The 17016-nt window shown below is 41.2% G+C and overlaps 1 protein-coding gene across 1 annotated transcript in view; it reads right to left on the bottom strand.

Annotated features, from left to right (window-relative positions):
- Positions 1–1834: 1834 nt before the first annotated feature.
- The window catches only part of NDUFA10 (NADH:ubiquinone oxidoreductase subunit A10), a 33867-nt gene continuing 18685 nt past the window's right edge, over positions 1835–17016 (bottom strand). The window contains exons 4-10 of the mRNA XM_089680894.1: positions 16198–16284; positions 14115–14236; positions 13917–13996; positions 9990–10044; positions 6587–6672; positions 2199–2307; positions 1835–2108 (exon numbers count right to left, since the gene is read on the bottom strand). Of these exons, the coding sequence (XP_089537020.1) occupies positions 2040–2108; positions 2199–2307; positions 6587–6672; positions 9990–10044; positions 13917–13996; positions 14115–14236; positions 16198–16284 (608 nt within the window). The 3' untranslated portion in view covers positions 1835–2039. The remainder of the gene's footprint in view (positions 2109–2198; positions 2308–6586; positions 6673–9989; positions 10045–13916; positions 13997–14114; positions 14237–16197; positions 16285–17016) is intronic.

Genomic DNA, 17016 nt, shown 5'->3' with positions numbered 1-17016 from the left:
CTTTCATGGACTCAATATGCCTCTCACCAGATAGCATAGGGTGTCTACTTTCCGAAAAGGGGTCATTTGGGGGTGTTTGTACTGGCCTGGCATTTTAGCACCTCAAGAAATGTGATAGGCAGTCAGAAAGTAAAAGCTGTGTAAATTTAATTATCTATACCATAGCTTGTAGATGCTATAACTTTCACACAAAGCAATCAATATACACTTATTGGGATTTTATTTACCAAAAACATGTAGCAGAATAAATTCTGGCCTAAATTTATGATGAACTTTTAGTTTTTTGGATATTTTTATGACGGGAAAATAATCTTTTTTTAAAATTTTCGGTATTTTTTGTTTATAGTGCGAAAAATAAGCGCACAGGTGATCAAATACCACTGAAAAAAGCTCTATTTGTGTGAAAAAAAAAGGACAAATTTAATTAATGTACAGTATTGCATAACCGTGCAATCGTCAGTTAAACTGTATACCAAAAAATGGCGTAGATTGCAGTATCTATACCATAGTTTGTAGACGCTATAACTTTCACACAAAGCAATCAATATACACTTATTGGTATTTTTTTTCCCAAAAACATGTAGCAGAATACATTTTGGCCTAAATTTATGACCAACTAGTTTACTATATATTTTTTTATAGCCGAAAGCAAAAAATATTGTTTTTCTTCATAATTTTAGGTCTTTTTTTGTTTAGAGCGTGAAAAATAAAAAGTGCACAGGTGATCAAATACCACCAAAAGAAAGCTCTATTTGTGTGAAAAAAAGGATGCAAATTTCGTTTGGGTACAGCATTGCATGATCACACAATTACCAGTTGAAATAGTGCAGCGCCGAATAACAAAAAAGAGGGGGGTAAATCCTCAGGAAGGCAAGTGGTTAAGGAGCGAGGACAACTATTTTATTTACAAAAGTTTTTAAAACAATAAAAAAAAGTTTCTCAGCTCACTGAAGGGAGCCATAGCTAATGAAAGACCTACACCTCCCTGCTATCTAGCAAGAAAAAAAGTCTCAGAACTGCCGGAAGCTGCAGATGTGTTTGACAAAGAAGATAGCTATAAAGCTAGCTGCATACTATTAGATTTTTTTTCATTCAGCCGGCAGCACAGATGGATAAATCCCCCAGCTGGGCTATTGTACTCTGACAGCCACAGCCAATCAATACCAGAAAAGCAACATGCAATATTTGATTGGATGCTCCTACTGTTCAGCTGATTATTTTCCACCCAGCATAGGGCCAACGTTAGTCTGTTAAGCACCCCTGAATTGTTTTGTAAGAATATACCAGTGGCCTGGAAAAAAATAATTACGAAAAGTGCTACATTTAATGGTTAGGTTAGACTCTACTGTGACCTGTCCACTCTCTTCCCTCAGGATCTTCTTTCGGCCAGCACACTTTTCCACAGGAATATCAGGTTAAATAAAATGACTTTCAAAGAATGAAAACATGAGTATTACATGTCCAAGCAAATGAAGGGACAAACCAGAGACTCAAATGGGTTTTTAACAATACAGCTATTACACTATTTAGTATATAACTACAATGTGCAAAAGTATAATTATTGGCTGCCGGTCTGCAATCAATGTGCTGGCTCCGCTTCAAACTGACGTAAGGTGAGACGGATCAATGGGTTTCTGCCCACAGTGAGTGCATTGGTCCCAGTTACCTAGGTTTGTGCCATTGGCAAAAATATGCCAGATTAAACCACAATCCAATTTCATAATGTTCAATTTGGCTCCTGCCAGTATCAAGCAAAATGTGTTCTGCGTCTTCACACTGTAATTTCAACATTACATGCATTTTACTGTATCTAGAAAAGACAGAACGATTACCATAAAATTAAATACAATGTCTTTATTTATGTTTCAGGGTGACAAAACATGTATTATAAATATTGTATATTCCATCATGGCAATGACGGCTCATAGGGCAGCACTATTACCATGTCTACACTGCCGTGAGGATATTAACAGTGTTGCCAAGCAAATGGGTAGAGTAATTGGGAGTGGATTCTCTGAACAAGACCTCAAATATTTTTCTCACTTTAGCCAAATGTACTTGTCGCCAACATCTGCATTGTATCCCTTTGCATACCTTTTACCTGGAAGCTAAAAAGAGGAAAAAAAACAGAATTGAGAAATCATAATAATCTCAAAAACAAATAAAAAGTCACAAGTATCAATACAAAGGCATCTTACACTGCGGTACTGATAGAATAACTTGTCAACCATTATTCCTCCAACTGTGACTTCTGGGATAAAGGTGGGCAAGACAAACAGATTCATAACCTTGGCTCTATCTTGCACCCTGCAAGGGCGATAGAATAAAGTGAGTTACAGATAATTGTTAAAGACAAAAACAAAAGCTTTACTCTGTAGCTTATAGAAAATATTTAATAAGGTGGAAGGAAATATAACCTCAAATAGTACAAAAATACAACAGAATTACTGCTACAGGGTGGCAGGGGTGCGCAAAATCAGGAATATATACGTGATTTTGCATTTCCAGGTAGGGGTCGTGCGCAAGACCTATCCGCGCCGCCATGCACAGCCGTCAATCACTGGGTCCTGGCTGGTCCGTAGATCACAGACGGGGAGGAGAGCTGTTTTGTTTACTAACAGTTCTCCTCCCTGGCAGCTCGGGCACACTGCTGTGGCTGCATCCATAGCAGTGTGAGTACAGTGAAGCATACAGACACGGCCCCCCTAGTAAAACACTCCCTACATACAGTTAACCCTTTGATCGCCCCTCATGTTAACCCCTTCCTGCCCAGTGTCATTAGTACAGTGTCAGTGCTTTTTGTTAGCACCGATCACTGTACTGGTGTCACTGGGGATCTCAGTGACACCAAGTCAGTTCCCCCCAGTGTCAGAATGTCTGCCACAGTCCTGCTATAAGTCGCTGATCGCCGCTATTACTAGTAAAAAAAAATGAAAAATTCCAGTATATATACCGTCATTTGTAAATGCTATGACTTTCACGTAAACCAATTAATTTACACGTATTGGGATATTTTGTTTTAGCAAAGACATGTAGCAGAATACATTTTGATGTAAATTTATGATGAAATTATATTTTTTTAACATTTTTTACTGGACATTGTTGGTCTTTTTTTTTATAGCGCAAAAAATAAAAACCACACAGGTGATCATTTCGTGGAAAAAAAAGGTTGTAAATTTAATTTGGGTGCAGTGTTGCATGACCGCGCAATTGTCTGTTAAAGTAACGCAAAAAATGGCCTGGTCAGGAAGAGGGGTAAATCATCAGGAGGGCAAGTGGTTAAGGCAATTCTAAGCCAAAAGAAAAAACAAAATCACATATTGCAGCTCACATGTCCTTAAATGTGGCATATGCATTTGTTTTTTTTCAGGCTTTTTCCCTCACCTAGTGATCCTGCCAGTAACACTTTGTCCAAATGTGGCAACACTAAATGTGCTGTATTTATGGAGGAGCAAGTAATGTCACCCTGGGATAAGAAGTGTGTTGGGATTACAGAACACCTCCCCCTTTCCTTTTCACCACAATATAGGGTGTTCTGCAGTCCACAGAGATAACTTGGGACAATGCCAACTGATAAGAGTGTATTTATGGCAGAAGCAAAAGGTATTTTTACAGTTCTCAAACAGATATAACAAAACACTTTTAGCATTATATTTAACAGACCATTTTAGGGTTTACATATACTTTTATGAAAATAAATATTAAATATTTTTCTTCATAAAGGATAAACGCAGTCACACTGGAGATGATGCTCTATATGATTTGGTTATGATGTTCTATGTTTTTGTTTCCCTCAGTATACTGGGAGGCACACTCATTATACCTTGCTTAGACAACGACTGTCTGGTTTTCTTTGGCATTACTCTGTGCTTCATTATGTATGTACTTCTTCTATTTTGATAATAAGCACAGATGAAACATAAGGATAAACACATTTTGAAAAAGGTGTGCAGGCTCTAAAATAAATGTAGGAAATATCTATGCTTTATCATCGCTGCGGTAAAATGTGGTTTAGAATGCACTGGCCTAGACAGGTCCCACTGGATTATTTGTAGGGCATAGCCAATAAAGAGTTCCCTTACAATTCACCCAGTATCCATTTGAGAAATAGCAGCATTACAGCTGCCCGATTCACTGCTGCAACGCTGCTGAGCCTCCAAATACCCTCCCCCACCATTGTTCCAGGACTCTCCCATTCAGGTCAGGTCGGCTGTCCACAGAGGCAAAGGAGAAGCATCCTTTTCCTGATCACCTCTGTAATGAAAATAGCGTTATTCCTCCTAAAAAAGGAAATGGGACAATGTTTGGGGATTTTTTTTAAGTGGGTATTTCACACAAAGAAATGTAGACACAAACAACTCTTCCTAAAATGTAATCTTTTTATTTAATAGACATTTGGTCACTCAATCAAGAGTGGCTCATGTTAAAAGAAGAGAAAGAACAATGGCCTTAAACATTTTAAAAACAATATATAGAAGGTACGGACCACATAGCTCCTCTGAACCCCAAGAACACAGTGACTACACTAGTTTTTTTCTCAGGCTTTAATTCCTTAATTTTACCTGGTGATCACACCTGCCATTGGCTGTTTACCCCTGAATTAAAACTACAGAATACTCCTCCCTCTCCTATTCATAACATTAAAACAGGTGTTCTGTACACCACAAAAGAGAACTGGGCATGACTGATAATACTGCTTGGGATTTCAGCGAAGCACAGGCAGAGCAAGCAGGAAGTTACAAGCTCACTGGATTTCTGGCAGGATCAACATTTTCATGCAATTCCAGCATTTATTTTAAAGTGACAAAACATAGGGATTTGTGCATGTATCAAAGAAATGTACGGATTATTTTTCTTTTCTTTGCACTGTCACACACTACAGGTAACACTATTTTGAAACTTGCAAGATTATAGCAAGCACAGTTATCCTTCACAGGATTTCTGACTTGCCAGTAAATTCCATTTTTTGGAGTACGGTACAGGTCGCAGGCAGTGTCTTAGAGGCCTGGGTTATATGCAGTTACCATCAGGTGTTTGAACACAAGCAAACCAGAGCTGTGGGGACCACCATATAACCCTTCCCACTCCCAGCAATCTTGAGTTTTTAGTAAGCACTAAAGAAGATACACAACCAGGGGAGATGGTCCTGTGTCCTGTACTATACTCCAAATGGATTTTATAGGCAAGTCAAAAATCCTATTTTCTTTCTTGTAGAGTACAGGACACAGTTATAGTCATAAACGGCTGAGATATCCAAATGCAATACAAAAAGAAGGGGTGGACAACACAGCAAAAAAATGCCAACAGGCCCACTTAACGGAAGGTCAAGGACCCGAACATAGACAGCAGCTTGGAACACTTTCAGGTTGAAGCCCGTGTTAGCAGAAGCACGGAGATCCACCTAGCAAAACTTTGTAAACTTGAGAACCGCGTACTAGGTGGCAGCTTTGCAATCTGCAAAACAGATTCCTTATACTGAAAAGCCCAGGAAGCACCGACAGATCTAGTGGAGTGTGCCTGGAAAGGTGGGAACCTCATCCCACAGAAAATAGGCTTTAGTCTGTCAATGGTTTAACAAAAAGTAGGAAGTCTGAGCAAGAACACTCAGGAGGGACAGAAAGGCAATCTGACTTCCTGAAGGAGCCAATGACTGAGAGAGCAACTTGTACAGCACAAACGACCAACCTCCTTAGGATTTTTAGGAGCCAGACAAGTGGACAGCAGGACAATGTCCTGGATCAGGTGGATGAAGGAACTACCTTGGACAAAAAAAAAAAGGCCTTGGGCAGTAAAACAACTTTATTCTTGTGTAACAATAAAAAATGGTTCTGTGCAGCTCCGATACACACTGAGCGGAGATGATCGCAAACAAGGTAATAACCCCAATAGGCTTAAAAGGAGCTCCTTGGAGGGCTTACAGGGCCAGATTGAGATCCCATGGTGTTACAGGATATCAGTTGAGGAGTGAGATGCAAGCATCCACTGCACAAAGGCCTTCACCATGGAGCGAGAAGGCATAGCCAAAGCCGAGATTTGACCCTTACAGGATATGTTTACCTTTGGAATATGTTACATCTCTATTTAGGATAGAACGTGTAACATGTTCCAGCTCCTGCCTCCTCTCCACCCGATCCCTCATTCCCTGTGACAGTAGGTAGGGGATCTTGTCCCTGCACCTACTGTCACAATTTTAAAACAACGTGGCCATGTGCTGTGCAATTAGCCTGTGAGTCTGGTGTACAGTACTTCGAGTAGGAATCTTCAAAAAGAAGCCAGTAATCTCACTCAGTAGAAAGACATCCATCACTTAAGAACGCTTGCAAAAAAAAAAAAAAAAAAAAAAAAAAAAAGAATGATTGCTGGGAGTTGGGGGGTGTCCCAACAGCTCTCACTTGCCAGTGTCCAATCACCTGAAGGTAGCTACATATAATCAAGTTGTTTAAAACTATGCCTATGTCCTGTACTGTATTAGAAAGAAAAAACAATTTGCAACTGCATTACAAATCAATCATTATTACATTTAAGTTGGCTATACTGTATAAGTTTGGATGTCCCTGAAACGAGAACAAAATGAGGTGGTACTTACAGCATACGCATATGATGGTAGGTGAAATCATCCTGCTCCAACCATGGACCTTTAGTGATTTTTACGTATTCGAGGTCCTCAACAACCTACAAGGTAGACACAGAGTATGGTGATACATGGCAGAACATAGAATTTAAGAATTATAAATATCCAGAATTGATATAATGTAAGACAGCCCTGTTCTAAAGTTACCCAAGCAATTCTTAAACAAAAAAAAAAAAAATCCTATTCTGGTTAAGTTGATTGAGGGTTATTATTATAACCTCTGTAATTAATTCCCAGTTTTCAGAATTTTAGGTTTATCCCTATAATAGGTACTGCCTCCTCTACAGGCTGTAGCGAGGAGTGTTAGAAGAACCGTAAGACTTGATCAATTACTCTGTTAAATTCACATAGCAATGGTGGAAGGAAAGACATGAAGCCCTCTGCAAGAGCTTTCAATAACAGACAAAATCTGTATGTATAAAGGAGGCCATAGCTGACAGGTAAACATGTACGGCCTAAACAACATCCAAACAGGTGAAGACAGGTGTTTAGAAGCCAGACAAAAAGATAGTAGGGTGAAAGAGGGAACCACAATAGGCAAAAAGGAAGCCTTAGGCCTCAGAACAACCTTATCCTTGGACCAACACCAGGACTAACACCAGGAAGAGTTCCTTACAAATGAATGCCCCAGCTCCAATACTCGCCTAGTGAAAGTGATAGAGACAAGGAAAACCACCTTAAGAGCAAGTCCAGCTAAGAGAAGATCCAGGATAGACTTGAAAAGAGGCTTTTGAACAGCGGACAGCACCAGACTGAGGTTCCACAACATCGCTGGAAAACATCAAGAAACAGCAAAATGAAAGAATCTCTGTACAAAGGCCAAAGGACACTGGAATAGTATAACCAAGAACTAAATTTGTATTTTGAAGGTACCGGAGGCCAGATACTGATGTAGACCTGATTGGAATAAAGCCAGGAACTGCCCACGGTATATCTTCTAGATTCAATTTTCTCTGCCTGCACCATGCAAAGTAAATCTTCCAAATACACCTGTATATTTTGTGAGAAGTCGACTTCCCACCGTGAAGAAGAGTTGAAATGACCAAATCTAATAAATGCCTGTCTCTCAGGACCTGGGCTACAACAGCCAGGCCGTCAAAGCAAATGATCGAGAAAAGAAGATGGTAGACTGGACCTCGAGACAGCAGGCCCATGCATTTCAGAAGAAGCCCAGGGACTCCGCCAGAAGCCAGAGCATATCTGAGAACCAAGCCCTCCAGGGCCAGTTCAATGACACAAAAATCAAGAGAATGCTCTCCAATTCGATTCTGCATAGCAATCATGGGTGATTTAGTGAAGGAAAAGCATAAATCAGGTGAAATTGAAAGCCTGAGAATCCCTAGACCTGGTCAAGCACCTGTGCAGTTTGTTTAACTGGGATACCAACAGGTCCAAGTTTGAATTTCCCCTCCAACAAGGCTTGCTTAGACTAGACCAGACCAGACTGCATGGGTCTCACAGATTTCTATGGAAGCAACACAGCAGGCTGCATGGCAGGACCCACCAGTGCTAAAGAGGCTTTTAAAAGACTCATGTTTCTTGTCCATCACTTTCTTAAACAAAATATCTTCAACCAAAACAGTTAAGGACCTGTTAAGGTTGGCAGTAGCAGGATCCTCAGAGGCAACAGAATGTTTTTTTTTTTGTTTTTACAAAAAACTCTTCTTACATGGGTTATTGCTGAGAAAAATGTTTAAGTGGTTAAAAAAAATAAAACCTATTCAGGGTGCAGTCAGTCACCCTACAATGCCTCCTCAACCACATAGTGCATAGGAAAGGTCTTAGAAAGTTTAGGAGTTTTCTTTGATCCGATACTGGTTACCTTAATTAGAACAGACTCTGGAAGTTCTAACTTTAAGCAAGTATGCACCTTGTCCACAAACATAGATATGGTATCGCTGAGTTGCAGAGAGAAGATGACCAAAGTGGCTTTCTCTCATGTAAGATCTGAAAAAAGAGCACTGCCTTCTCTTTTTTAATACCTTCTTCTCCTCACTTTTAACAGGACAGGAGTCAAGTCAGAAACAGAGGAACGAGGAGAAACTAAAGGGTAAATCTTGTGACCCCCTATGACATAAAGCTTGCCACAGAGCAGTGATTTTACCCATAAAATACACAATAGAAACAGAAAATTCCTTCCTTGAACAGTGTCGCTCTGGTCTTAACCAAGGCAAATGCAGAGGAAATAGGGACAGACGTAGAATAGATACCACAAGCTCAGTCCCTTGGCCCCCTCTGCTCTCTGCTTGGAATGCTCCATGTAGTAAGAAAAACCACAAGGGTACTTGCAGTTTTTGGAGGTAGAAAGGAATGATCGATCAGGTAGTAACCTCAAGCTAAAAATATAGTGTCCCAAAGTCCTGCTAACCCAGCTGGTCGGGTTGGATGCTGGTTTTCCAGCATTCCCGACAACATAAGCAGCTCCAGGTGAGGCTGTGAGAGAAAAAAAAAGCACATTAATGCATTCAGCACCAGCCCTGAGTAGTTCAGTAAGAACATCGCCCCCAAAACAAACAGTGCTCCAAATAATAAACAAATGGGGGGTAGTGGGTGGGTGAAAGAAGATGAAAAAGAGATCACCACAGGCAAGGGAATATCTATGTTGTAAACCAATGCACCCAACCTCAACATGAATAGTACTCATGGTCCACTAGGAGGCAAACCTGGGACTTCTAGTTCTCCAAAAGAGTGTATCCAGGTTGGGGGGCAAACCGCCTCTGATCCAGGTGTCGTCAGCCAATACATGGAGCTGCAAAGGAAGAAACCAGTCCAAACACCTCATACATCTGCTGAGGTGTCATGCCTCTTCAGGCCACTGTGTGAATCAGAGTTGTCGCAGTCAATCCCCCTATACTGGGGACTACATGTGCTTGATGGTGATGGTGGGGGGGGGGGGGGAACACTACCCGGATCTATGATACCCAGCACCACAGTTGACAAAACAAATATCCATCGACAGGAACCAAAATCTATTGACTGGAAATAAAAACTCCAAAGAAAAATGAAAAACACAGAAAAGAAAAATAGTAAAAACTAAGCTGGAAAGCATGACCTAACTCCTGAGACACTAGGAAATAACTGAACTCCTTGCTGAAGATAGGGGGGGGGGGGGAATTGGCCACCTCCAGAGGGCCGCCTCCTGGGTGTGTTTTTAGTTAAGATGCACCGAGCATCCTGCTCCTGTAGATGGCGACATCAAACCCATCCATCATGAAGCATGACTGTGTCCTTCAATGAACAAAAGAGAAAATATAATACTTTTTATGGATAACAGAGAAGTACCTGTCATGTTTAGTTTCTTCCTATAGCAACAACTAGATATCAACTATAGCTTATCTAGCTTTTTTTTTTTTTTTACCTGTTCCACATTCAGTGCTTCACCTCCAAGATACTGTAGAACCTCAGTTGTCTCACTGCAATGAGAAATGACTTTTAGACAACAGTTCAGAAAACTTTGACAAGTATGTGACTGAAAGAAAATGTCGTTGTTTTGCCCACATGAATCAGCTTTTCAATTTTATGCTTCCAGTGCAAATTAAAAATGGAGAGAAGCTGCCTGGTAGGCCAAGGGAAACATTAATGGTTCTTCATCAAATTCATGCAGAATTTAATGTCCACTGTAAAATTGTTTCTTTTTCTTTTACAGCATACAGTGTTTGACAGTGAATAAGTTCAGGAACTCAAACTCCCATCCTTAGTTGGGTGAGTAGTGATATGGCGTGCCATACATGCAGCACCCTAGGATGGGAGGGTCTTAAAGGGGTATCGTTAAATAAAACTGTGTGCAAAATACACAGGCTGTTCATATCTCACTGGCTAGTATACAACCAAAAATGACCTTCCACTAAATTCTCCCCAAATCCAAATCCAGTGAAAAAAAAAACAAAAAAACTCCCCCCCCTAAAAAATCCTAACTTCTGTAAAACATACACGGCTCAGCCATAGCATTATGACCACCAAACAAAACCCAATGGGATATGGACTCCACTAACCCTCTGAAGGTATGCGGGTATCAAGCTGTCCGTAGTAAATCCTGTAAGTTGCACAGTAGGGCCTCCATAGATCAGACTTGTTTTTCCAGCACATCCCACAAATGCTAGCTTGGATTGAGATTTGGAGGCCAAGTCAAAACCTGAATCTTACTGTTGTGTTCCTCAAATCATTCTTGAACTCATCAGATCAGGCCACCTTCTTTCACTGCTTCATGGTTCAGTTCTGATGCCTATGTGCCCGTTGTAGGTTCTTTTGGCTGTAGATACGAGTCAACACAGGCACCTTGACCAGACTGTGGCTATGTAGCCCCATACACAACAAACTGCTATGCACTGTATGTTCTGACACTTTTCTATCTATTTCAGCAATCTAAGCTATGGCAGCTGTTCTATTGGATCGGACAATATGGGACGGCATTCACTCCCCATGTGCATCAATGAGCCTGCTGGTCCATGACCCTGTCACCAGTTTCCCTTCCTGGAATCATTTTTTTTTTTTTTTTTTTTTTATGTCCTGACCACTGCAGACTGGGATCATCCCACAACAGCTGTAGTTTTGAAGATGCTCTGATCTAGTCATTACATTTTGGCCCTTGTCAAAGTTGTTTAAATCCTTACACTTGCCCATTTTTCTGGCTTTCAATACATCAACTTCAGGGTCAACATGGTCACTTGATGCCCAATATATCAGTGCTTACTTCTGCACCTCCAGCCCACCGCATGACTCTCCCCTCCCGTCTAAAGCTCACCTCTGCAACCCACCATCCAAAACTCGCTTCTATACCCCACCATCTACAACTCACGTATGCACCTCACCATCCACAACAAAATAATTCTCTTTTGTGCTAAAATATTAAAGTGCAATGTGCCCTGTACCATTTCAGCAATTCTTACATTTGCACCCCCGTACCCATTTTTCACCAGTGCTCACCTCTGTACCCTATTTTCAGTAATGCTCACCTTTGCACCCCCCTGTACTCCTCTTTCACCAGTGCTCATCTCTGGTTTCCCCCCCCCCCTTGCACTCCTCTTTCAGTAGTGCTGACCTCTGCATCCCCCCCCACCACCTTTGTCACCAATGCTTACCACTGCATCCCCTGTACCCATTTTTCAACAGTGGTCACCTCTGCAACCCATCCCCCACTTTATTCAACAGTGTTTACCTCTACATCCGCTGTACCCCTCTTTTACAAAAGCTCACCTCTGCACGCCCCAACCCATTTTGCACCAATGTTCACCTGTGTACCATCCCTTTCCTTTTTTACCAGTGCACCCACCCATCTTTCACCACTGCACCCCAGACGCTCTGTTCACCTGTTGTGGCATGGTTTATGGCAGGACTCCAGTTCCTAAACCGCCTACAGACCTGAACAGGAGGGAGAGTCCAAATATAGCTGGAGGGATTGCTAGGTGATGGGTGGGCAGGTAGTGCTAGTGTCTCAAGTATTGACATTGCACTCATTCCCTTCAGAGGTGAAGGCAGGTGCTGCAGAAAAATACACAGTATAGATCTCCTTTGAACTGAAGCCACAAAAGCCAGGCACAGCTGCTGGTTAAAGGAGGGCATCATCGCCACAAACAAGTGCTCTTCTATCCTTGTTCAGGCCCTGAGTGCAGGGGAAGGGAGTTTTGTGTGACAACCGCAGAGAAAGCTCAGCTGTGCTGTCATTTGTAAACACAGAAGCCATAACAGTTAGTGGTGAGCACAGAGCCAATACTAGGGGAAAGAAAAAAAAAAAGCCCTGACAATATAGAATTATGTAACCACTGAAAGCCATTATTTTTCTTTTTTAGGGGGAATCTTCCAAAGGAGGACACTAGTTCTTTTGACCACCAGGGATTTCCCTCACTTTGGAGGAGTTTCCTACCACTTCCTGCTTTGGCTATGAGACACGAAGCAAGAGAATCTCCTCAATGGGAAATAGAGGACAACAACCTGGATACCTGGACCCTAGAGACGTTGCACAGGCAGTCCAACTCCTCTAGGATACGTGCCGTTGCCAGAAGGTTTGCTGTGTCTCCCAGCACAGTCTCAAGAGCATGGAGGAGATTCCAGGAGACAGGCACTTACTCTAGGAGAGCTGAACAGGGCCGTAGAAGGTCCTTAACCCATCAGCAGCACTGGTATCTGCTCCTTTGTGCAAGGAGGAACAGGATGAGCACTGCAAGGGCCCTACAAAATTACCTCCAGCAGAACACTGGTGTGAATGTCCCTGACTAAACAATCAGAAACAGACTTCATGAGTGAAGCCTGAGGGCCCAACATCCTCTAGTGAGCCCTGTGCTCACTGCCCGGAACAATAGAGCTCGATTGGCATTTGCTATTGAAAACCAGAATTGGCAAATCCACCCTGTGCTTTTCACAGATGAGACCAGGTTTACCATGAGCACATATGACAGATGTGAAAGGGTCTGGAGAAGCCATGGAAAACGTTATGCTGTCTGTAACATCGTTCAGCGCGATCGTTTTAGTGGTGGGTCAGTGATGGTCTGGGGAGGCATATCCATGGAGGGACGCACAGACATCTACAGGCTAGACAATGGCACCCCGACTGCCATTAGGTATTGGGATGAAATCCTTGGACCCATTGTCAGACCCTACACTGGTGCAGTGAGTCCTGGGTTCCTCCTGGTGCACAACAATGCCCGGCCTCATGTGGAGAGAGTATGCAGCCTGTTCCTGGAGGATGAAGGAATTGATACCATTGAATGACTCCCACGCTCCCCTGACCTAAATCCAATAGAACACCTCTGGGATATCATGTTTCAGTACAGCCAACGCCGCCAGGTTGCAGCTCAGACTGTCCAGGAGCTCAGCAATGCCCTGGTCCAGATCTGGGAGGAAATACCCCCATCCACCATCTCATTAGGAGCATGCCCCGACATTGTCAGGCATGCATACAAGCATGTGGGGGCCACACAAACTATAGAGTACCATTTTGAGTTGCTGCAATGAAATTTCAGCAAAATGGACTAGCCTGCTACATCATTTTTTCACTTTAATTTTCAAGGGTGTCTTTGACTTCAGTCCTCTGTAGGTTGATAATTTTCATTTCCATGAAACGATGGGGCATCCTTACATTCCTAACACATTACACAGTCCATATCAGTATAGATATCCAGCATGATATTTTTCCCCATTGAGGTCTGATGTGTTTTCAAAATGTTCCTTTAATTTTTTTGAGCAGTGTAGTTTTCAGTCTACTTCATGATCTCCAATTTTTAATTGTGAAGTTTAGAAAACAACAAACAGCAATAAAATAATATCTGATATAATCTGATATCATTCTCACCTAATCTTGGGGAGGAAAGATGTTTTGTATGCATGTTCAATACTCTGAAGGTATGGTAGAGCAACTTTTTTTTCAAAAGCCTGAAAACAAAATAGTGTGATGTAGCAGCAGAAAGACAAACACAAGAATCAGACAGTGCACATATAGTTTGCATGGAATGAAATATCAATCTAATAATTCAGATGAAAAAAAACGTACATCTCCTCTTTCTTGAATATTCTTGTACACATCAGCAGCTGGGACATCCACATATATAGCTACATGTGGAGGCAGGAATTCATCGATGCTTGCATCCTTTATCTCGTTATAATGAGTCACACCTAAGACAGGAAAGGCAAGATAGATAGATATAGTAAAATGCACTAATCAAACTGAAAGGTCAGTAAATAACAGTAAGTGACTAAGAATATCAAAATTGGTGACATTTATACATATAAAACTAAACCGCTCTTGATAAATTAAGATGTCCCTGTTGAATTAAGTTTAAGAATACAGCTAGCAGTCAAGAGAAACAAAATGGGGTTGATTTACTGAAACTGGAGAATATAAAATCTGGTGTAGGTGGTACACCAATGAAAGCATGCTTATCTCATACCTAAGGGACTGTGGAAGGTGACAATCACTGTAGTAGTCACCCACTACTTAAAATGATCACCTAAGTCATATTCCAAACGGCTTCCCTTCTACACAGTGACCAGGGGTTAGGGGTGGCAGTGGATGCTTGCTTGACACTGCTGCCATTCACAGAATGCCTTGTATTTTTCAGTGAATACCAGCCGTTCTCTGATTGGAGAATGAGGAGATTGTGACTTTGCCACCCTGCCTTCTCTACCTCATCCGATCAGTGAAAACCTTGTATTCATAATAAACCCCCCCCCAAGAAAACAAAACAAAAAAACAGTTTTTGAACGTTGGCAGTACCAAGTGAACAACCCCCTGTCCAAGCTAGACCAATGTAACTATGTAATAAATATCATATCTAGACTTCAGCTTTAAAGTGGATGTACTTACCTGCTGTGTGCAGTGGTTTTGCATAGTGAAGCCTGGATTCTCCTTTTCTCAGGTCCCCCGTCGGCGCTCCTGGCTCCCCCTTTCTGTCAAGTACCCCCATAGCAAGCAGCTTGCTATGGGGGCACCCGAGCAGGCGTGTTCCCAAGCCTCTGCTCCATGTGTCTATTCACAGATGGGGCTGTGGCTGCTTGGCCCCACACCCTCTCCTCATTGGCTGACTGGCTGTGATTGACAGCTGTCTCAGCCAATGAAGAGGCAGAGACCTGCAACAGCAGGGGCTGTTGTGCAGATCGATGGATCGCAATGCATAGAATGCATGAAGGTAAAAAACCTTGAACCTTTACAACCACTTGCATTCTCTGAATTAAGGTAAAAAGAAAAAACTTTAACATGCAGTTTCCCACACAGCCCCACCTAAAAACTCATCTGAGCTGGACCTCAGTCCAGTGCTGTGCACATGTGCAGCATCTCCTCTCCTGGCTCTCACAGGCTTGGCTGAGAGCAGCGGGAGCCATTGGCGCTAGCTGTCAGCTAAAACCTATGAGGAGAGAGCAGGGATGAGGCTGAGCCAAGCTGTGTGTCTGAATAGACGCAAACAGCCTAGCTTGGGAGCAAACCTGCACGAGTGGCCACCATAGTAAGCAGCTTCCTATGGTGGACACTCAGTGGAGAGGAATAACCAGCAGTGCCGGCAGGGGACCCTAGAAGAAGAGAATTAAGGCTGCTCTGTGCAAAACCACTGCAAACAATATGATTTTCTTTTTAAATATTCTCAGAAACAACCATCCTAACAGCTGGAACCACTTGGTAAGTAACATAATTGTCATGTTAAAGTGGAACTGCTCTGCATCCGAGCACCACAAACCAAAAATGCTATATAAATTATTTTTAATGGCCATCTTGAGTAAGAGCAGATAAAGTAGCATTTACTTCCGGGAATCCATCTGCCCTTAGCTCAGAATTGGGATGAGCTGAGAATTCTCCCTCCCCTCCTAAAGACTTCTGGGATGAATGACATAATTTGCTTAGGCATTGAAATCATGAAGTAACTGGAGAAGTGCAAAAAAAGGTTTAAAAACAGTAAATATGATATACTTTCCTATCTTTTTACTAATAATAGTAGCAGAAGGATTTTAAATAGTCCATGTTGATTGAAAGAGTGAAGTTCCACTTTAATCTAAGAGAAAGTTAATCTATACAAAAAGGAACCACAAAAAAAAAATGTGTGAACAAATTATGCATTTTTGATGTAGTGACATATTTTACTTACACTGTGGGCGAATGTATTGATTCTTTAACATGGCTTCAAGGAAAACATAATCACTGAAGGGAGAGCGTTCCAATATCACTCCCTGACCTTCAAAAAATAAAAATTTCAGTTATTTGTACTGAATTTTGTTATTTTAAATATATTTTTATGTAACAGTTTCCAACTAAAAAAAAATTCCTGGCTTAACATATATGATGTTTTATTGATACTAGCAGTTACAGAGGGCATTGTGTTTTGTTATAAAAAGGTCTGTATTGTAATCTCAGAGGAGTTCCTGACCTCAAATATATTCCATTTCTTGTTATTCATATTAATGTATTGCTGAAATATGGACGGCACCACTGGATGTATAAGCAAAAAACAAGGAAGGAGAAACTCCAAAAAAAACCCCTGAAAAATATAAAAATATAAAGAAGAGCAGCTATCTAGTCCTTGAAACCAAGGTGATTGTAAGATAATAGATCAATTAGAATAGCGCTCCTCACCAATTGTATACCTATTGATACAAACCAATTGAGGTACGCATCAATATTGGTGCAAAAAAGGAAATAAATAAAATACATTAAGTGCAACTATTAGAAAATAATCAAAACGCACAAATCATGCATATATGAAAAGTTACCAAGTGACTATATAAATCAATAATCATAAATAAATCAGTATATATATATATATATATATATATATATATATATATATATATATATATATATATATATATATATATATATATAAATAAAATATTAGATTCTCCAAGATTTCTTCTTATTAATCCTTCTGTGCAAACCAAAACCACGTGACATCCACCACAAGAAATTA

This window comes from Staurois parvus, unplaced genomic scaffold (assembly GCF_062004578.1).
Source record: "Staurois parvus isolate SC_StPar_1 unplaced genomic scaffold, SC_StPar_1.0 ptg000251l, whole genome shotgun sequence".
In the NCBI taxonomy this organism is placed as follows: Eukaryota; Metazoa; Chordata; class Amphibia; order Anura; family Ranidae; genus Staurois; species Staurois parvus.
The sequence above is the reverse complement of the archived record's forward strand: the minus strand, read 5'-3'. Positions and strand labels throughout refer to the sequence as shown.